The sequence below is a fragment of the Oncorhynchus keta genome, chromosome 16, assembly GCF_023373465.1.
Source record: "Oncorhynchus keta strain PuntledgeMale-10-30-2019 chromosome 16, Oket_V2, whole genome shotgun sequence".
In the NCBI taxonomy this organism is placed as follows: domain Eukaryota; kingdom Metazoa; phylum Chordata; class Actinopteri; order Salmoniformes; family Salmonidae; genus Oncorhynchus; species Oncorhynchus keta.
The window spans coordinates 13937308-13960755 of record NC_068436.1 but is presented as its reverse complement, the minus strand read 5'-3'; the positions used below and the strand labels follow the sequence as shown (position 1 = coordinate 13960755).

At 42.3% G+C, this 23448-nt stretch overlaps 1 protein-coding gene across 4 annotated transcripts in view; it reads right to left on the bottom strand.

Annotated features, from left to right (window-relative positions):
- Positions 1-23448, bottom strand: part of LOC118375786 (mineralocorticoid receptor-like) — a 109184-nt gene that overhangs the window by 42395 nt on the left and 43341 nt on the right. For 2 of the 4 annotated variants that reach the window (XM_052464725.1, XM_052464726.1), the window contains exon 3: positions 5083-5219. In XM_052464725.1, coding sequence (XP_052320685.1) covers positions 5083-5219 — 137 coding nt within the window. The remainder of the gene's footprint in view (positions 1-5082; positions 5220-23448) is intronic. The other 2 variants (XM_052464727.1, XM_052464728.1) reach the window with 1 other exon arrangement.

Below are 23448 nucleotides of genomic sequence, written 5' to 3'. Positions count from 1 at the left end.
ATACTATACACGGCTAGCCTGTAACACGGTTGAAAGGTTTCACAGTAGACCTTTGAGTTCAATAAAGTCAAATCCAGTAAAATAATAAGTCATGGAATAAAGGAAATGTACTGAATATTATTAAACAGAACGGTATACCAAACCACTGATGACATGTGAATAATAAGCCAGCAGCACTCAACATTTAGTCTTACAGACCAGAAAGGGGATGTGTCCCAAATGGCACCCTATTTATTTTATTGCACTAGTTCTGACCAGAGCCCTATGCACTGTTTAGGAAATAGGGTGCAGTTTGAGACGCAAGCCCAGAGCAGCAGTCCACATGGAGTGGTTTACAGAGCCCAGCTGTCTTGTATCAACATACTGTCTCAGGGATGACTAGGGGAGGGGTGGGTAAGGATAAGGGAGGGGAGGGGGGAGGGGTAGTGGAGGGGAGGGGAGGGGGTGGAGGGGAGGGGAGGGGGTAGTAGAGACTAGTTCGATGTGTGAAGATGCTTGACTTGGAAAGGTACTATATCCACACTGGGATAGGGTAGGGATAAGGGAGGGGAGGGGTAGTGGTGGGGAGGGGGTAGTAGAGACTAGTTCAATGTGTGAAGATGCTTGGCTTGGAAATGTACTGTATCCACATTTTTCAAACTTTTATATACATTGTCTGCTATGCTAATTCAATTCAAGTCACGTACAAAACCAAATTCCTACGTGAGGTAACAGAGACTACAGTAAGCCTGAAAAGTTAGTTTTGTAGGTACTGTATGCGGTGAAACAACGACCAACAAGGCTCAGAAATGAATGATAATTTGTCTATAACTTTATAGGAGATAATGATTCTACAGCAATACCTCTGGGTGTTATTCATAAGCCCCTGTAACCCTTTCCATTTAGCAACAGCTGCTAAGCTCAATAAATGATGCCTTGTGCTCAGCTACACAGAGAAGGCTATTTGTCATATCAACTAAATGTATATAAAAAGACAAACGAACGAATATTAAAATGCATACACCATTATTCTCTAAATTACGATGGAATATTTATTCATTGAAATGAGAGATCTTTAAGGGAACAGTTAGTGGGCGAACATTTCCATAATGAATTAAACATCATCCGGTTTCAGTCTGGTGGGAGGCAGCATGGAGTGGAAAGGGAAAGGGAGATACCTAGTCAGTTGTACAACTGAATGCAATCGAAGAGGGGTGCGGGTGGGGGGCTGCCTTAATCGACATCCACGTCATCAGGGGAACAGTGGTTTAACGGCCTTTCTCAGGCAGAACGACAGATTTTGACCTTGTCAGCTCGGGGATTCGATCCAGCAACATTTTGGTTACTGGCCCAAGAGGTGTATATCCTGTATATGAGAAGTTCCATTGACATCAGAGTGGTATACTGTTCAGCCGACCACAGTTTAAAGCTACACTTACCAAACCACCAAAAACTACCATTTACACAAACCCAGTCAATACCTAGTTTACGTCCAACCCAAAATTATAACCTGAATTATAGATTATATTCCAGTTCCTTCCACTACTCACACACTCCGTAGCATGGTCCCAGACCTGTTTGTATCGCCTAATCCTATGGTTAATGCCACACAAAGAGATCTCAGACCAGCCTATAGACTCCTCGACTTTATCATTGAAGGGAAGCGTATACAGGTTTTTAATGTGAGCTGACGATGAGTAAAGAATACTAACTAGCTGTGGGTTGTAAATGGGTCTGAGACTCTGAGTCTGTAACTGGGTCTAATGGGCGGAGGCAGAAGGAGGCCGTCGTGCCTGTGAGGCAGCTGGGGGGCGCCTTGACAGAAATGAAACATGGATTATTTCTCCCGTTGTTTTGACATTGTCCTGCAGTCTCCTCTCATAGCTCATTATCAGACTCACAGAGGCCAGGTTTTTCACATTGAGGAAGAGGAGGAGAGAGGACGAGGAGAAAGGGGGAGGAGGAGAACTAGAACGTCTCCTCACGTCCTACTTACACCTCTCCGGAGCTCGGTGCTGACACATCACTTTAGTTTTCTTTCTCTCGCTCTTGTTCCCTCTCTCTCGCTTACTTTCTTTCTCAGCCCCTCCTCTCTGTGTCTGTCTGTCTCCCCTCTCGCTCGCTCTCTCATTCTTTCTGTCTGCCTCATTCTCTCCCTTCTATGCCTGTTTCTCTGCCCTCTGTCTCTCTTCTGCAATTCCCCTGTCTTTTTCTCCTACTCTCATTCTATACCCTACCTCTCTTTCCCTCTACCTCTCTTTCCCTCCCCCTTTCTTTCCCTCCCCCTCTACCTCTCATCCTCTCTCCCCCACCCTCCCACTCTTAGCAGCTATGCTGATGTAAGGTAAGCGCTAGCTGGGCTCACTGCACACATCACAAAGGACACACATACTACCGTACAAGCAACCTTGATGACATCAGCCCACTAGTTCACATAGTTTGACCAGGCAGCAGCTGCACCAGAACAGACCCCAGAGTAGTCAGTTCAAACATAATATACAAGACACTACATTACCCACAATTCCTATAGATTGTAACTAGGCTATTCCACATCTAAGAGAGAGAGTGATGGCCTACAATACCTGACAGTATCAGTTTAGATGTGACACAATCTTCTCCTTAAGTAATTTTAAGGAGTAGGATACTTGTCCGGATGCTTATAAGAAATCTCGCTACACCCTCTGACAAACCATTAAACAGACAACGTTCAATACAGGACTAAGATCGAATCGTACTACACCTCTCTGATGCGCGTCAGATGTGGCAGGTCTTGCAAACGGATTACAAAGGGAAACCCATCCGCAAGTTGCCCAGTGACGAGAGCCTACGAGCGAAATGCCTTCTATGTTCGCTTCAAGGCTAGCAACACTGAACCATGCATGAGAGCACCAGCTGTTCCGGATGACTGTGTGATCATGCTCTCCGTAGCCTATGTGAGTAAGACCTTTAAACAGCATGCGCTGACCAGCTGGCAAGTGTCTTCCCTTACATTTTCAACCTCTCCCTGACCCAGTCTGTAATACCTACATGTTTCAAGAAGACCACCATAGTCCCTTTGCCCAGGAAGGCCAAGGTATCCTGTCTAAATTACTATCACCCTCTAGCACTCACATCTTTAGCCATGAAATGCTTTGAAAGGCTGGTCATGGCTCACATCAACACCATCATCCCAGACCCCCTGGACCCACTCCAATTCTCATACTTCCCCGACAGATCCACAGAGGACGCAATCTCTATTGCATTCCATGCTGCCCTTTCCCACCTGGACAAAAGGAACATTTACGTGAGTATGCTGTTCATTGACTGCAGGAAACAGAGGGCCGAGAACGCCCCCATTCACATCAACTACTTCGTACCCCTGCACATTGACTTGGTACTGGTATTCCTTGTATATTGTCTCGTTATTTTATTGTTTCCTTTTACATTTCTATTATGATTTCCTTTGACATGTTTTATACATTTGTCTTTAACTCTGCATTGTTAGGAAAGGGCTCGTAAGTAAGCGTTTCACGGTAAAGTGTACACCTGTTGTTTTCGGCGCATGTGACATGGCTATCTAACACACAGAAATAGGACATGTTTAGGGGCTAATTGAACAAGTGAACAAAGTAGCAGTTGTTCCACAGAAATCACAGCAGTTTCCCATGAGGCAAACAGTCTACAGATTCCAACTGTGTATCCCATTTGGAATTGAATGAGCCTAAAATAAGACTGAATAGGCCTGGGTGATAACACTCTTAACCAACCTCATGTGGCCAACTCTGCTGCCTGCTTTCTGCACAAACAGCTGCACACACACACACACACACACACACACACACACACACACACACACACACACACACACACACAGATCTTCAGCTGTTATATGTTAACTCTTCCCAGCCCTCCCAGGCACGCTCAGAGTGGAATGATATCATTTCTGATCTGATAACCCAGGAGACCTAATCCGGTTTCATAGGGATACATATATTGACTGTTTGTAAATATTATCAAATGAAGACATAATTCAATAGGAGTTCACTGTAGTTCCTCAGTTGACTGCTGAAAAAACACCTACCGACTGCCTTGTTGGTGCTTGCCTGCCTCCTCGGAGTGTGTGTGTGTGTGTGTGTGTGTGTGTGTGTGTGTGTGTGTGTGTGTGTGTGTGTGTGTGTGTGTGTGTGTGTGTGTGTGTGTGTGTGTGTGTGTGTGTGTGTGTGTGTGTGTGTGTGTGTGTGTGTGTGTGTGTGTGTGTGTGTGTGTGTGTGTGTGTGTGTGAGTGTGAGTGTGAGTGTGTGTGTGTGTGTCCGTGCACGTGTGTGTGTGAGATTTAGCCCAGCGCCTCACGCTACACACAGTAATGAAAAGCGCATTATGAGTTTTTGTTTTTTCCCCAGCTAAAACACAGCATAAAGGGCTGTTATGGGAGAAGTATGTAGTTTGTGAGGTTTTTATGACGTTTTCAGTCATCTTAGGCCACAAACTGTACATGCGGAGCAATTTAACCTTATTTGTTTCTGACTGAGTCGTACATTTCTGTTTAAAACTATAAATATTTGACAGGTAATTATCTAGAAGCTCCAAAAATGGAGTCATTCATAAACACCAGTTTACGACTTCCTTTTAAACTTTATTGGTATTTCTTTAGACTGACTGGTCTGGTGTCACCTCTCTCTGTGTGAGTATGTTTTGGGTTTGGGCTACTTTGTTGCTAGCTCAGCATTTTCTTCTGGGGGTTATTCCTCTAAGACTATATGGACACTGGTGTGAGTTAGCCTAGCGCCAGGGCGCTAACTTAACTTAGCACTGAGGTTTAAACCCGCTAATGGAGGGGTTGTGTTTCGCACACAACCAAAATGGCCGACAATTATATTTAAAGGCCATATTCACATCTTCTGACCAGGCATATTTCTGTCCCCAAACAACTGTACTACTATAGACAGAAAAGCAGATTATAAACAGAAGCTCTTTAAAATGCATTTGACACTTTCTTTAAGACTTTACTTTACACTGTGTCCCATATGGAGTCTGAGGCCATAGAAGGGAGGGTTCCTCAGACTTCAACAGGAGGCACACTAGTAAGCACCCAAACCCAGACCCAAACGGAAAGGCATATCATACTTTTCCTACCTTCTACGGCTCTCTTGAAGAAGACCTTGCAGCTGCCGCATGTAACAACCCCGTAGTGACATCCCGACGCCTCGTCCCCGCAAACCAGACACACTTTGGCTGTGGACGACGGGTGTCTCAGCGACGCGCTGAAACAAAAGCACACACCGACACGACACAGTTTAGCCTTTAAAGCTGACAAAGTAATTGTTATCCAACAACATCAGAAACGGAGGCCTCTGAGATGCTGTGAAACATTCACAATTTTACTACGTAAACAGTACATTAGCCGCACAATGTGGCTAACCATGAGGATCTCTGCCAACAGAAAAGAGAAAGGACTTTGCACTTGTCAGATTTACTGCAGCGAGTTGGAAATGACACTGACAGAAACACAGAGGAGACGTCTTTAGCAGGCTAAGAAAAACAAAGGACAGAGAAGAGGCTGTGAGGAGGGGTGTGTGTGTTTTTGTCTGTTTGTGTGTGTGTGTGCGTGCCTGCGTGCGTATTTGTGCAAAATAACAGCAAGACTGTGGAGTTGATTTGGCCCAGATGACAGAGTACAGATTAAAGTCAGAAACACTACAGTCAAAAGGCAGAAACTGTTAGCAGATGTTACACTAGGCTAACCTAACAATATCTCCCCTTCAACTACCTATCGCTGATGTCTAAATTCAACTTTGAAACAACTGTTTCCTAAATAATGGATTCTAAGATATGAAGGCTATAGGTCTGACCTACGCCGTTGTCCACATGTGGAGAGAGATGTCAAACCAATGTAGATAGACTATCAGCCAAGTTGATATTGGGACAGCTCCCAATATGGACTGACCAGGCTGCAGAGTTCACATCCTGTTATGTCACTGAGTCTTGCTCCATAGTTAATGATTCTCCAGGTGGTAATCAGGGGCGAGGACTTAACTCGTTATTGATGACACAGATAGGTCGAACACTTAGTCACACACACACACACACACACACACACACACACACACACACACACATAGGTGGATCGCTTAGTCACTGGACTCAGGGCATTGTAGGCCACTTATGTACGCGTTGATGTGATGACACATCACACAAGTTTGCTCAATCATGTTCTCCCTTTCTATGTTGTGAGTCATGCTATGGCTTACTGGGTCACTATGGCTTACGGGATCATTATGGCTTACGGGGACATGTTCTAATAATATGCCAGACGAGTTCACCTATGTCTTAGGTCAACTTAACCAGAGCGTACTGGGGTTATGCAAGAAATACTGAGTGACGACTCAATATTGTACTGTGTAGCCTGTGTCATTGGTCAATTGGCCTGCTGTACTTAGGCAAGGTCGAAGATGAGGCTTTGATAAGATATGGCTATGCTGTTACGGTAGATAAGTTCAAATCTATACTGTAAGTTACACGCACCATAAAATACATCTCTAGAGAGAGGCAGGGAAGAAAATAAGTGTATATTTTGCCCAAACATTTAAAAACGGACCAGGCCTGGGTGCTCCAAATAGTTTAGCTGAATCAGCAGAGATCAGATAAAATCGCTGGGTGAAACCTGACATAGTTTTCGGGGCAGGAACTCGACAGCGGCACAGTGATGTCCTGTGGAAAGGTTTGAAAGTGACCCTTTCAAATGCTCTGGAGCAGTCGTGAATACACTGTGTACAGTGGGTAACATATTGAAGGCTTGTTTCTCAGGGCGGGACATTCATTAATGTCAGTTATTAATGTCTACTCCAGATACTGAGTCAGCCATAACCAAAAGCAGTCTATGTAGAGAGAGACGTAAAAACCAGACAGAGCACAGCGTTGTTATTGACAAGAAGCCTTATTATTACCGGGGCATTTGAAGTGTTTAATGTAAGTTACAGTGCTGTGGAGTAAATGTTGTACATGGTAAAAAAATATATGTTTAGACTATAATACACATTTTTGCTGATTTACACAAAAATAACCTATGCACACAAATAAACACACATGCATAGAAACACCCCCCGAAACAACAAAAACAAGGAGATAGGTACAAAAACAGGACATGTTGTATCAAGACATTTAAAAACGACCTCCATCCAGCCCCCCTCCTTCCATCTAATTACCTCGCTCATCTCAATCAATAACACACAAGGTGATTGTCTGGTTAGCATTCTCCCGACATCCTTCATCAAACGAGCTATCTTCTCTCACAGACACACACACACACACACACACACACACACACACACACACACACTCAGGCACACACACTGGCTCTAACACACACACTTCCTGCCAGGGCTTGCTGGAGGGGGTAAACCAACAGCGGCAAGCAGATACAATCAGGAGCGCTGATCTAATTCAACCTTGACCATCTACACACACATTCAATTTCTTAGCGCGATTAGAGGAGTCTCTATCGAGATGTGTGTGTGTGTGAGTGGATCTGTCTGGCACTGGGCCTGTGTGTGTGTGTGTACATATGTGTATGTGTGGGTGGTTCTATTTATTATCAGCCTGCTAAGCAGACCTCATTTCCCACAAACCCAGTCATCTTTCCCACACCAAAATGCATTGACTGAACTCTGTAATATCAGCAAAACGATGCAGAGATGTGTGGTGAATACAGGGCCAGTAAGCCAGTTGCCTTGCCACGTCACAATAAACTCATCCACCCACCCCCACCCCACGCCCCCGCCCCTGCCTCGCTGCCGGCCGGTCCCCGACAAGGTGACTTCCCCTCCCTGGGAGGAGTTATGTAGGTCATCCCGACTCCTGCTTATGAAACAAGCAGACAGACAGCGGGCCAAGGCTGGCTGCAGTGACTGTGCACACACACACAGCTCCAACAGAACTGTAGTATAGTGAAGGAAGACAACACCCAGCCCAGTCAGGATAGAGAACTGACACATACATACAGACATGGATGCATATGAAATGGCACCCTATTCCCTATGGGCTATCTCTGCATACCTGTTTCTGGAATGTTTGTTGAATGTTTTTACATGAACCTACCAAACAAACATTCTGGAATCTAATACTTGTTAGTTGGTATGTCTTTATTTCATTAGCAGATTTCTACTAAACAGTTAAACTGTGAAACCTCTATGGCAGTGGTGTTCAAAGTTTTTAAGCTGGGACCCAATTTCTTTTGCCATAATTTCTGGGGACCTTCTTTTTCCCCAATAATTTCTTGTGACCCCACCATACCTCAAATATAATGACACAACCTTAAAATGGGTAATTTCATTTTTAACCAATAAATACATTTGCTCAATAAAATGTAATTTTTCAAATTAGCTTTCTCTAAAATGTGATTTTTTGTACATTTTGGCAACCCCACTGCAGTTCCCCCGCGACCCCGACTTTGCATGGCACTGCTCTATGGAGAAACAGAGAAAGTTTTCCATTTGTATGAAGAGCTCTATTGTACTTTCACCAGGATCAGCGTAACCACAGCTCTCTCCGGTAATGTCTGTTTATTGCAATGAGCTCAACCTCTTTTAATACTACAGCCAGATATTAGTGTCATCCTTCCATCTGTTCCTGACTAAAACCGTGCCAACACCCAAATGTGCTTTATAAGGCTGCAGCAACAAACTAACACTAATAATCAGTCATTTTATATGTTTCGCCGAAGTACATGTTGATGAACAGAATCACTTCTTTGGTCTGTGGAAATGATATTCGGGTGTTGCTGGTGTTGTTTTGAACATTAAGTATGCTATCAACCCTTGCAGTTAGCATAAGTATATAACGCAACATTCAACCAGCACTCTGCGATGAATCAGAATCACAATGTCAATATCTACCAATTTTTCAGTTCAACTCTTTATACATGGAGTATACCAAACATTAGGGACACCTTCCTAATATTGAGTTGCATCTTCCCCATTTGCCCCCCGGAACAGCTTCAATTGGTCGGGGTATGGACTCTACAAGGTGTTCCACAGGGATGCTGGCCCATTTGGACTCCATTGCTTCCCACAGTTGTGCCAACTTGGCTGAATGTCCTTTGGTTGGTGGACCATTCTTGATACACACGGGAAACTGTTGAGCATGATAAATCCAGCAGTGTTGCCGTTTTTGACACAAACAGGTGTCAAACATACCCCATTCAAAGGCACTTAAATATTTTGTCTTACCCATTCACTCTCTGAATGGCATTTTACCTGGTCAGTTTATGTCATGAAAAGAGCTGGTGTCCTTAACATTTTGTATACTCAGTGTATATGACTTACTTAGTCTATAATGAATTAATCCTAATATACAGTGCCTTGCGAAAGTATTCGCCCCCCTTGAACTTTGCGACCTTTTGCCACAAGGATCAACAACAAGTGGGACACAATCATGAAGTGGAACGACATTTATTGGATATTTCAAACTTTCAAAATCAAAAACTGAAAAATTGGGCGTGCAAAATTATTCAGCCCCTTTACTTTCAGTGCAGCAAACTCTCTACAGAAGTTCAGTGAGGATCTCTGAATGATCCAATGTTGACCTAAATGACTAATGATGATAAATACAATCCACCTGTGTGTAATCAAGTCTCCGTATAAATGCACCTGCACTGTGATAGTCTCAGAGGTCCGTTAAAAGCGCAGAGAGCATCATGAAGAACAAGGAACACACCAGGCAGGTCCGAGATACTGTCGTGAAGAAGTTTAAAGCCGGATTTGGATACAAAAAGATTTCCCAAGCTTTAAACATCCCAAGGAGCACTGTGCAAGCGATAATATTGAAATGGAAGGAGTATCAGACCACTGCAAATCTACCAAGACCTGGCCGTCCCTCTCAGCTCATACAAGGAGAAGACTGCAGAGATCTACAGCTGAGGTGAGAGACTCTGTCCATAGCACAACAATCAGTCGTATATTGCACAAATCTGGCCTTTATGGAAGAGTGCCAAGAAGAAAGCCATTTCTTAAAGATATCCATAAAAAGTGTTGTTTAAAGTTTGCCACAAGCCACCTGGGAGACACACCAAACATGTGGAAGAAGGTGCTCTGGTCAGATATAACCAAAATTGAACTTTTTGGCAACAATGCAAAACGTTATGTTTGGCGTAAAAGCAACACAGCTCATCACCCTGAACACACCATCCCCACTGTCAAACATGGTGGTGGCAGCATCATGGTTTGGGCCTGCTTTTCTTCAGCAGGGACAGGGAAGATGGTTAAAATTGATGGGAATATGGAAGGAGCCAAATACAGGACCATTCTGGAAGAGAACCTGATGGAGTCTGCAAAAGACCTGAGACTGGGACGGAGATTTGTCTTCCAACAAGACAATGATCCAAAACATAAAGCAAAATCTACAATGGAATGGTTCAAAAATAAACATATCCAGGTGTTAGAATGGCCAAGTCAAAGTCCAGACCTGAATCCAATCAAGAATCTGTGGAAAGAACTGAAAACTGCTGTTCACAAATGCTCTCCATCCAACCTCACTGAGCTCAAGCTGTTTTGCAAGGAGGAATGGGGAAACATTTCAGTCTCTCGATGTGCAAAACTGATAGAGACATACCCCAAGCGACTTACAGCTGTAATCGCAGCAAAAGGTGGCGCTACAAAGTATTAACTTAAGGGGGCTGAATAATTTTGCACGCCCAATTTTTCAGTTTTTGATTTGTTAAAAAAGTTTGAAAAATCCAATAAATGTCGTTCCACTTCATGATTGTGTCCCACTTGTTGTAGATTCTTCACAAAAGAATACAGTTTTATATCTTTATGTTTGAAGCCTGAAATGTGGCAAAAGGTCGCAAAGTTCAAGGGGGCCGAATACTTTCGCAAGGCACTGTATGTAACTACTTTTAAAGGGTTAGTTCGGGATTTCCCCAGAGTCAGATGAAATCGTGGATACCATTTTTGTCTCTACATCCAGTATGAAGGAAGTTAGAGGTGGTTTCGCCATGCATTAGCATAATGATTCTAAGTCCACAGGAATGCTAGCATGCTAGCTGTTCCAATAGGCGACTCCCTAAAACAAACACACCACTTCAATACAGCTATGACAGGAACTGAGTTTTCATAGCAGGTTAGGAGAGCATTTACCCTATCCTTAATCCTAAATCTTTTCCTAACTTTAACCTAATTCTCCTAACCTGCTACATAAATTCTCCTAATCTGCTACAAAAAAAGTAACTTCCGGTCGTAGCTGTATCAAAGTGCCATGTTTTAAGGGAATCTCGTTCCCATAGACTTCCAGTCATTGCACTAAAGCTAGTTAGCAACTTTAAACTGCAAGCAGAAACATAAAAACCGTATCCACGAGTTCATCTGACTCCGGAGAAGTAGATAAAGGGCCTCATTGCCAAAATCCTGAACTATCCCTTTAAGAGCCCAATGTTCTACCACCACCAGACACATGCAAATGCAGGTGATATATCTAGCCTCAAGATACATGTCTAAAAGGGAGCTCTTATTCTTTTCACTCTTGACCCCAGTCTCTTTTGCATTAGACATGTACCATTGGAGACTAACTCAAGGGGACTACCAATGCTACCAGAAGATCAAAGCCCCCCCAGTCCTTTTTTATTATATTTCTTTACAAAAAGTCCCAGGGAAGCATTTTCATTGTTTATAGTCTACCTTTAATCTTCAAACAATAACACAGGCGATACAATAGCAGTTTATTTCATTGCACAAATCTCTCGTCAGAATAAGTTGAGCAAACAACCTTTATTTCTTGCCCTGCCTCGCTCCATATGAATCCGTAAAATATCTATGGGATTGATTTCCCCCCGCAATATCTCACTAGAGACTCTATTTTGTCTCAGGGGACTATATGATAATGGGAAAACTAGATAAGGCCTGGAGATGTGGTTGTGGGTGTGAAGCCAGAAAAGAGCCACTCACTGACTGTGCGGCGAATGCGTTATTGGGCAACAACAGGGCAGATGTTGGCGCTCAAACTAGACGCCAGGCTAATTTGGATGTCACACTGGGATAACACTGAAAAAACTCAGAATGCTTCAAATATCTGGACACTTTCTCAGCTGTGTAAGGAATGCTTTGTCAGCATGAGTTAAGTTAGTGAAGATGGGTGATTTAGCTAAAGTTAATGGTGGTGGTATTAGGGGGAAAGGCGGGGATGCAGCCTCATAGAAGGATACTATTGGAGATTGTTTATCTCTATGGATGATAAACAGCCTATTGGATATCCTACAATAATTGTCTGTCTATACAGATGTTTTTTTCATATGTATTTGATTTATTCACTACAAATCTGTGTTAGTGTGTCAGTTGCCTCTGTATTTTGCCCGGCTAGAGAGAGAAAGAGTTGGTTTGTTTTTACCTCAAGACTGTCAGTAAGCCTCCAAGACCAGAACACACAGGTCAGGAAAGGAGTGTGCATTTGGGGTCAGATGAACTCTGAAATGAGGTTGGATGTCGGGAATGGTTACCGTGGAAACTGAACAGAAAATACGTTATCTGCCGTCATAGACAAAGTAACGGGAGGCAGTCTCAGAAGGTTACTCGTGTAAACACATTACGTGGGTGATGTTAGATGTCATCGCTGTGACCATGAAGGCAGAACCCATGTGAGGGAATCAAACCCGTTGACCCCGATAAGTACATTAACATTACATATCACGTAAACAACCTGGATAACCTCACAAGGGCCCTGTTGGATAGAAGACAATGATGTCATCAGGCATGTACTATACTGCTCTCTTTCTATCTCTCTGTCTGTCACTCACATCTGCACTACACACACAGAGCACATAAAGGATAGGGGTCATGGAAGTGTGTGTGTTTCAAGTTTTAATGTCATGTGCACAAGTACAGTGAAATGCCTTTATTTCAAGCTCCAAACCCAACAATGCAGTAATCAATATCAATATAGCACTAAAAATAACAAGGTAGAACAAAATCACACGGGAAATAATAAGAAGAAATAAGAAACTACATAGAGTCAGTTCCAATACCATATTTACAATGTGCAGGGATAGTGGAGTGATAGAGGTACAGTAGATATGTATATGGATAAGGTGACTAGGCGCGTGTGTGTGTTTGTGTAGGCTTAGCTTGGGTACATAATAGATAGCGATATAGTCACTGAGTCATTCCACTTAGCTATACTGTATTACAGGGGTCAGACAAGAGCCATAGCCTCACTGAACCCACAGTCTTGAAAGAGAAGTACCCTTGACTTGTGCAAACAATAGCGCTACAGTACAGTGACCCGCTATGGTCTAGAGTACACTATTTATATAATCCACACCTCGAAATGTAGAAAAATGTTATGTAAAACAAACGGAGCGAGGGATAGAGAACGGATAAAACAAGTTATGTAACTTGTAGTCAGACAGCCTAAACATTAGGACACCCACTCACCACCTCCCAACGAGACACAGAGGTCTATTGAAGTGGAATTAGAGACTGTTGTTAGGGAGCTACTTTACTTCAAGGCCTGTTTGGAGAGTACCTGAGCACACAGAGATCTGATATGTGTATCCCTACGCCAGACTTCTGTTACAGTGATACTATGGTTACAGTACTGTACACTGGCCACTGTGGTTGCACGGGTGGTAAAAGGTTAACTGTGGCCAACGCTGCTTTCAATGGGTTCTGATGCTTCGAGCCTTGAGTTGCATTTTTGACAACATATCTACAGTTTTTCACTTTGGAATGTGTATAGATTAAGGCAGCCCTCCGCACCTCTCTGATTCAGAGGAGTTGGGATAAATGCAGAAGACACATTTCAGTTGACTACACTCAGTTGGACAACTGACTAGGTATCCCCCCTTTCCCTTTCCTTTTTTTTGTATTGCTTACTGGGTATTGTCCAATGAATTCTGCAACCACTCCCTCTTCAAATCATTGCCTTTGACGGACTGTCGTTTCTCTTTGCTTAATTGAGCTGTCTACCAAGTGGGGCTATCTTCTGTACACCACCCCTGCCTTGTCACAACACAACTGATTGGCTCAAATGCATTAAGAAGGAAAGAAATTCCACAAATGAACATTTAAGAAGGCACACCTGTTAATTGAAATACATTCCAATCAAAATATGAATATTTGTTTAGCACTTTTTTGGTTACTACATGATTCCATATGTGTTATTTCATAGTTCTGATGTCTTCACTATTATTTTACAATGTAGAAAATAGTACAAATAAATAAAAACCCTTGAATGAGTACAGGTGTTCTAAAACTTTTGACCGGTAGTGTACAATGTGGGGCATATCTGGGATTCTGGGTATTTCATCCCAATTTTGTTTTTATTGCGCAACAGAACATGAATTGACTGTCCGATTGTATCTGGGCTGTGATTTCATTCCTTATTGTATCTTATCTGTGTTTGTGCTGTCTCCTCACCACATAAACTGTCCCTGACCCTCCTGATAACAACAACAGATTTCTCTCTCTCTCTCTCTCTCTCTCTCTCTCTGTCTCTGTCTCTGTCTCTGTCTCTGTCTCTGTCTCTGTCTCTGTCTCTCTCTCTCTCTCTCTCTCTCTCTCTCTCTCTCTCTCTCTCTCTCTCTCTCTCTCTCTCTCTCTGTCTCTCTGTCTCTCTGTCTCTCTCTCTGTCTCTCTCTCTGTCTCTCTCTCTGTCTCTGTCTCTCTCTCTCTGTCTCTCTCTCTCTCTCTCTCTGTCTCTCTCTCTCTCTCTCTCTCTCTCTCTCTCTCTCTCTCTGTCTCTCTGTCTCTCTGTCTCTCTCTCTGTCTCTCTCTCTGTCTCTCTCTCTGTCTCTGTCTCTCTCTCTCTGTCTCTCTCTCTCTCTCTCTCTCTGTCTCTCTCTCTATCTCTTTGTCTCTCTCTCTCTCTCTCTCTGTCTCTCTGTCTCTCTGTCTCTCTGTCTCTCTGTTTCTCTCTCTCTCTCTCTCTCTCTCTCTCTCTCTCTCTCTCTCTCTTCTCTCTTCTCTCCTCTCTCTCTCTGAAGAGCGCCTGGAGACAAGGAAACATTTTTGACTAGGCATGCAGAATTCTGCAAAACTATCCTCTTTGTACAACGTAAAACAGCAAATAATGCATGCAGAGCAGAATTAGGCCCGATACCCGCTAATTATCCAAATCCAGAAAAGAGACGTTCAATTCTACAACCTCCTAAAAGGAAGCAATTCCCAAACCTTCCATAACAAAGCCATCACCTACAGAGAAATAAACCTGGAGAAGAGCCCCCTAAGCAAGCTTGTCCTGGGGCTCTGTTCACAAACACACCCCACAGAGCCCCAGGACAGCAGCACAATTAGACCCAACCAAATCATGAGAAAACAAAAAGATAATTACTTGACACATTGGAAAGAATTTACCCCAAAAAATGAGCAAACTAGAATGCTATTTGGCCCTAAACAGAGAGTACACAGTGGCAGAATACCTGATCACTGTGACTGACCCAAAATGAAGGAAATCTTAAACTATGTACGGACTCAGTGAGCGTAGCCTTGCTATTGAGAAAGGCCGCCGAAGGCAGACCTGGCTCTCAAGAGAAGACAGGCTATGTGCACACTGCCCACACAATGAGGTGGAAACTGAGCTGCACTTCCTAATCTCCTGCCAAATGTATGACCATTGTATGACCAGACATATATTTCCCTCAGAGTACGCAGACCCACAAAGAATTCGAAAACAAATCCAATTTTGATAAACTCCCATATCTACTGGGTGAAATACCACAGTGTGCACCACAGCAGCAAGATTTTTGACCTGTTGCAGCAAGAAAAAGGCAACCAGTGAAGAACAAACACCATTGTAAATACAACCTACATGGCTAGCAAAACAGCCGAACCAGATCCACAGGTCTAACTGCACCTCGCCTAGTGTATCTCCTGACATATAGCTGAGAATAGCCCGTTTTATGGCAAGTTAAAGGGATAATTCAGGATGTTGGCAACGAGGCCCTTTATCTACTTCCCCAGAGTCAGACAAAGTAGTCGATACCCTTTTTATCTCTGTGTCCACAGCGTTAACAGTATCCCATTCCCGACCGAGAACTTTGTCCTTACCTTAAATAACCTTGAATACCAGCTGAAAGGTTAGTAGAGACATAGAGCTGACCTGGTATAACCCCCTTTAAGCTAGAACCTTGACATCTAGTGATTAAAACTAAGCCTGAGGACAAAGTAATCCATTATGGAACTTAAATTTAGCCTCCATCACTCACTGTCACACCTATAGGCCTTGGTCAAATGTAGTGCACTATATATGGTATAATATGGGGTGCCATTACAGATGCAGCACTGACTGTAACTAATTGCCTAAGATAATGAAACCATCTAAGAATGTTCGCGTGAATCTCCACGGCGATGTGAGTGACAGGCTGTTATTAACTTCTGGCTCGAAACTCCCATAATTCCCGGTTGTCAACATCAGAGTCTAGAGAGACAGAAGTAGTAATAAAATCCATCGGCCTCAGTCATGTGATAGGGCTTTGAATGAGCTGCTGTCTAACCACACAAACTATGTCTCTGTACTACACTCGTAGAAAAAAAAGGTGCTAAGTAGAATAATATAGGGTTCTTTGGTTTGTCCCCATATGGGAACCCTTTTTGGTGCCAGGTAGAACCCTTTGCAGAGAGGTTTTCATAGAACCACCTGTAAATGGTTCTACTATGTTACCGGTGACTACCTCATTTTTACATGAGGTGACTGACGACCTCCATGAAGCTGGTTGAGAGAATGTGCAAAGCTGTCATCAAGGCAAAGGGCTACTTTGAAGAATCTCAAATATGAAATATATTTAGATTTTCAGTGGTGTAAAGTACTTAAGTAAAAATACTTTAAAGTACTACTTAAGTAGTTTTTGGGGTATCTGTAATTTACTTTACTATTTATATTTTGGGCAACTTTTCCTTTTCGCCACATTCCTAAATAAAATAATGTACTTTTTACTCCATACATTTTCCCTGACACCCAAAAGTACTTGTTACATTTGAACAGGAAAATGGTCCAATTCCTGCACTTATCAACAGAACATCCCTGGTCATCTCTGATCTGGCGGACTCACTAAACACAAATGCTTTGTTTGTAAATTAATGTCAGAGAGTTGTAGTGTGCCCCGTAAGTTTTTAAAAAACAATTAAAAACCAAGAATATTTGCTGTCCGGTTTGCATAATATAAGGAATTAGAATAGTTTCCTTTTACTTTTGATACTTAAGTTAATTTTAGCAATTGCATTTACTTTTGATACTTAAGTATATGTAAAACCAAATACTTTTGGACTTTTACACAAGTAGTATTTTACTAAGTGACGTTCACTTTTATTTGAGTTGCTTTCTATTAAGGTATCTTTACTTTTACTCAAGTATGACAATTGAGTACTTTTCCAGCACTGTTGATTTGTTTAACAGTTTTTAGGTTACTTCATGATTTCATATGTGTTATTTCATAGTTTTGATGTCTTCACTATTATTCTACAATGTAGAACATAGTAAAAATAAAGAAAATACCTGGAATGAGTAGAGTGTCCAATCTTCTGACTGGTACTGTATATCATAAAACCTAGTTATAACCTAACACAGTGGTGTTAGGGAACTCCTAGTTTACAGGCCCCATCAGGCCTGCAAGTCACATTATGCTGGCTTGCAAAGTGATGTGAAAATCCTATTGGAATCCAGATATGCAACAATTTGAACTTTTAATTACCTGCTACCTGCATTCATAATGACTGCCAGGATAGGCAAGACTGAGTAATGAGACTCCCTAAATCATCTAAACTGGAACAACCATCTCAGTAACGGGTGCAATAAGTCTTAAAATCAAGGATTAGTTTAGGAAAATGAATGCAATTTATCTTTGTGTAGCATAAGATTAATCAACCAATCAATGTACATGCAAAAACACACATTTTAACACAAAGATTTCTGAAAATCAAGCTCCAATACAGAATGCTGGGAAATATGATAATGATGGGTGTGGTTTTGAGGGTATTACTTTACACATAGTAAAAATGACACAATCACACTCAACTCTGGTTACTAACACCAACACTGGGATTATTTTACACCACTGAGTGTTAAGTTAATTTAACTTCTGAATCAAGACTAGAAATGTTACACTTAAAAATCAACACATGGTAATATTGGCCAATTGGCTGTGTACCATCCAATACGGGTTAAATTTAAATAAAACATTTTAAAAATAAATACAATACACAGCTAATTCACTCATACTCCCTTCTATTCTCCTACTCTCTGCTCAATAAAATCACAGAAAATACTACTTTTAAAGAAAGAAATCATGGCAAAGATATATGTCAGTACGGTATGTAAAATGATTAAAGGAATACCAGATACATGCACAAATATTCCCATATAGGTACAAACATTTTTAAATTCTCATATCTTTTTAAATTTATCCGATCACTCAAACTCCTGATGTTAAAAGTGTTAACACTGAGGTAAACACTAATGCTCAGGCACTATTAAAAAAAAAATACAATACAAAAGCTTATTCAGATTCAGAAGAGTAGAACCCTTCTTGACTCCCAAAGAATCATCAAAGAACACTCCAAAAACAATTATTGGTATGTTAAAAGTTTTTAGGTAGAACCTTTTGTCTTACAAAGAACCCCTGTCTTCCAAATAGGGTTCATCAGATTCAAATGGTTCTTGGTATACCTTCTAAGATCTTTGCTGTTGTTTTGCAACTGAATTATCTACTAGGCCGATAATGAGTAATGATTGATTCCGGTTGTGCCAGCTCTGTATCTGACCAGAGAAAACCTCTTGATCAACAGTCCAAGGATGCGTCCCAAATTGCACCATTACCCAATTCCCTACATTGCACTACTTTTGACCAAAGCTCTATGGGCCCTGCCGTTTGGGACGCAACCCAAGTCTGAACCACTTTGATCTGGAGCTGAGACAATATCTGTATTGACTCAAAGAATCAAGGCCTCACAAGTCCAGTACAGCTCTCTGATCAGTTAATGAACCTCATTGTTTCTGTTTTTAGCTGCAAACTTCCAGGAACGTTGTGCTGGAAGCAGCCAGAAAATTCCCAGTAATGGGCCTACACAGTCGGCAACCAGCTGGCAAGACGACTTGTTGAGAAATAAACTTACTGGGCATAGGATTGATTTCCAGGCCATGGGAAATTGTGAGATACCCCAAACAAGAAGCCTTGTCATAAACACAATGAGCTTTAAAAACAGAACAGAACATGAAATAAACAGCACCACGCAATGACTTTGATCGTATTTCCCCCCTCAAAATAAAACCTGTACAATAGCAAGGAAAACAAGTGAACGAGTTGGCGTTAGGCGTTAAATCTAATCAAACCGAAGAAAAGGCCATGTTTTCAGCACCTTTGGGGTAACCCGGCACACTATTTACACTAATCTAGCTTAGTGGCGTAGCCCATAGACATAAACAGAACCTGCTGCGTCAAAGCTGCACTGCTAAAGCCTGTTTCTCTAAGGCAACAAATCCTCTGCTTTCGGTGACACAGGTGAACTTGTGACCCTTGTCACCCTTAGCGTTTAACCTCCTACCCCCCCGCCCTCCTACCCCCCTCCTACGCCACACCCACCCTCCTTTGTTCGCCCTACCCCCTACCATGGTTCTCTACAGCTCCAATACCAGGCCTTGTCTGTTCGGCCCCAACAGGCCAAGCCAGGGTATGGACCAAAACACAGTCAGTTTAGAGTAGCTATGACAAACAGGAAAAGCAAATCTCTAAAGTGCAAGATTATCTTGTGAGGATCAGGCCCTAGTCCTGACCTGAGCCATGCACCTCGACCCAGGCTAACAGCTCTCTCTCTCTCTCTCTCCCTCCTCCCTCTCTATTGTACTTTGCAGCAACAGTTATTTCACACTTTAACTTTGTGTCGCATCACAGAGTACAGTAGTATTGGGCCAGTAAGATGGATTGTGCACATGTAGGGAGAAAGTGTAGAGACTCAAGTGTGTGAAGAGGTCATGACCTGAGCATGCATAAATGTAAAGAGTAGGACTCTAGAAGCGCAGCTAAAAACAGATGTTGATCTAGGGCATGCAAGTAAACTATGTACCATTATTTATTTAACCTTTATTTAACTGGGCAAGTCAGTTAAGGACAAATTCTTATTTATAATGACGGCCTGCCCTGGACAACGCTGAGCCAATTGTGTGCCACCCCATGAGACTCCCAATTACACCTGGTTGTGATACAGCCTGGAATCAAACCAGGGTCTGTAGTGACACCTCTAGCACTGAGATGCAGTGCCTTAGACCGCTGCACCACTTGGGAGTCCCCTAAAGAAATTATGTTTTAATAGTATACGGCGTGTCCCATGTGTTCCACTGCTTCATGCCGTAGTCACGTGACTACAGTAAACCCAGCAGCCAGCCTCCCTTATGAATTCCATCTGTACAATGACCCCTAACCTCCTCTTGAGCTTTGAAGATTGCATCTAGACTGTGTTTACACTACAGCACAATAAACAATGAGCGGCCAAACTCAGGCCCAGACTGCTCCTCCTCCTGCTTGTCAGACTGCCAACTTGACCAATCGCAGTATCATAATGAGTTAAATGTGAGAGTATGAGAGTCCTTACAGTTCAATATCAACATTATAGCTACAGTAGCCAGATGTCCGCATACAAGTGGAAATCACTCAGCATCGATACAACGACAAACACAGTGTTCCCCCTACATTCATTTAACTTGAACAACTAAACCAGATATAAAGTATGGAGAAAAGATCATGGCGCTATGATGAGATCATCTTTGAGAACCAACAGCCACCAAAATAAAAACTACACATTCAGGGAGAATGTAAAATTCAAAAAATGTCATGGAATTGTTATCATGTTTGAGTTTTCTCTCAGCCCCATGATAAAAATGTGTAGATTGTAGGAAATTAGCTTTAAAACGGATTTATTTTCTCTCTCAGCCCCATGATAAAAACAAGCCTTAAGGAGGATGCCGCGCCCATTGACCCCACCCCCCTCCCCTCCCCCCTGTTGATACACTACTATTTAATAGGCCTAGTCTTTCTTTAACATAGCCCACGTTGTGTATTGTATTGAATTTAATTTAATTGTGCATTAGTACGTTAATGGTTAAAACACACAGTCGAGCTTGGCATAACATTGTAATCTGCAGAAACGTATTCAAAGAATGACCTTCATCGTAACATGAGGATATTTAGAGAAAAAGTATTCCTCGCTCTAAATCTATGGGTGTTAGCTGGGCACAAAAAGCAGTAATGTAGGTAGGCAATCAATCAATCAATCAAATGTATTTATAAAGCCCTTTTTACATCAGCAGATGTCACAAAGTGCTTATACAGAAACCCAGCCTCAAACCCCAAAGAGTAAGCAATGCAGATGGAGAAGCTCGGCTATACTGGCAGTGACGTGTTGCCAGCAACCATTGACATTAGCATAGCTGTCACATGCAATATCCATCACCTACCACCAGTCAGTGAATTCTAAATAAAAGATTGAATAGGTTTTGGAAGGAGACTGGTTGAGAGATGTCTTATGCAATGGGGATATAGCTTACTTCTAATGTACTGTACTATGTACATGATATACAGTACATATATACTGTTTGTATACTCCTACAGTATAGTGCTGTGCTTCAAAATATTCTGTGTGTGGGGTTGTAGGTCTGTAGCCTAATTCTCTAACCTACTGTATAAACATCAGAGGAGGATGGTGTAAGGGTTGAGCATCTCAGTAAAATCACAGAGTATGAAACCGCAACCACAAGAAACTACAAGGCAGGCAGGCACTGCACAGGACTGCTTGCCAGCCAAGCTGGCACACTGCCATGTGGTTAGCACTAGGCCAGCACATTCTGCATAGGACTGGGAGCACAAGCTAGACTGCCTAGCACTGTTGAAGCTTTCCAGTCAGGCTTTATGTAGTATTTGACTACGACTGAATTCTAAAATGTCACCCTATTCCCTACGTAGTGCACTACGTTTGACCAGGGCCCTTGACACTACATAGGAAATAGGGTGCTGTTTTGGATACTTTGATATGCTGAGCTATGGAATAGCTGCATTCTGGAGCCCAACAAGAAGCGCTATCCAGAGACACTTATTCCCTCATCGAGGGCCAGGCAAAACTCTGTAAGCTGCTTACAGCCGTCACAACAAGGTGTCATGTGAGGCCAACCTCCACTTCAATACATGCCACTTAGCAGACGCTTTTATCCCAAGCAGTTCAACAGTAGGCCTACAGAGTGCATACATTTAAGTATTATGTATGTGATCCCTGCACAAATTGATGCTTTGATGCATTGTTTACTGTGTTAAAAAAATCGCCCAAATATACATTTAGCTTATGCAGGTATCACAACTTTAGCCTATTTAAAGTCATGTCCAACTTCAGGTACAACTATGTCTATATCTTGGGGCTGCAGGTGGCCTAGAGGTTAGAGTGTTGGATTAATAACTGCAAGGTTGCAAGATCGAATTCCCGAGCTGACAAGGTCAAAAGGTCATTCTGCCCCTGAACAGAGCAGTTAACCCACTGTTCCTAGGCCGTTATTGAAAATAAGAATTTGTTTTTAACTGACTTGCCTAGTTAAATAAAAATGTATATTGGGCAGGGGGGGGACTCTTTCAAGTATAGACAGAGTGGCAAACAAATTGCATGTATTATGTTAATTTTCAAGAATGCACAAATTACCATTTGACTATGAAGAATGAACATTATCTGTAGTAATCTCACAATGTATTTCTAAGATGATTCTGAGTTTGTACTTTGTCTCCACAGTCAACTCATTTCTAAAATGGACTAGTCCGGGCACAACTATCCCTCAGAGTTTGTTGACAGGTAAGCTGGGTTGAATATTACACCCTCAAAAAATAACAACACATCAACTGACTGGGTGTAATGTCAGGTATGAATATGCAAAAATATATAGTTTTAAAAGGTTTTATTGTTTTAGCTAGCTCACCAGGCTAACATTAAGCTAGCTGCTTGCTAGCTAGATAGCTCTGGACCACCAACTGAGATGTAGGTTTCTGCGGGCATTTTGGGTAAATGTAGTTACAGCCTACAATGCTATTGGCTACTGTACCTGTCCTTGCCTGAACCTGTACCTTTGCTCTAGGCCTGTACCATGTACCATAAGACCTGATGAGGCATGAAACTCTCCTGTCTCCCATCAAATGGGCAGGTCTTTTATAAATGACAAACATAGCTATCTGATACCTCCAATTTGTAAGTCGCTCTGGATAAGAGCGTCTGCTAAATGACTTAAATGTAAATGTAAATATGATAACTTTATGTTCGTTGTACAACTCTGTGTTTGTTGGGAGAGAATAGTGCATGACCACGTCTTCCCTCTCATCACATTTTGCTACAAGCCTAACACCTGACCTGACCTGACCTGACCTGACCTGACCTGACCTGACCTGTGTAGCTGCACAGCTTCTGTTATTACATGAACAACGTCCAATCAGCCATATGAGGCTGGTAGAGTACAGTATAAGGGAGGTCACATCTATGATACTCAAATGTA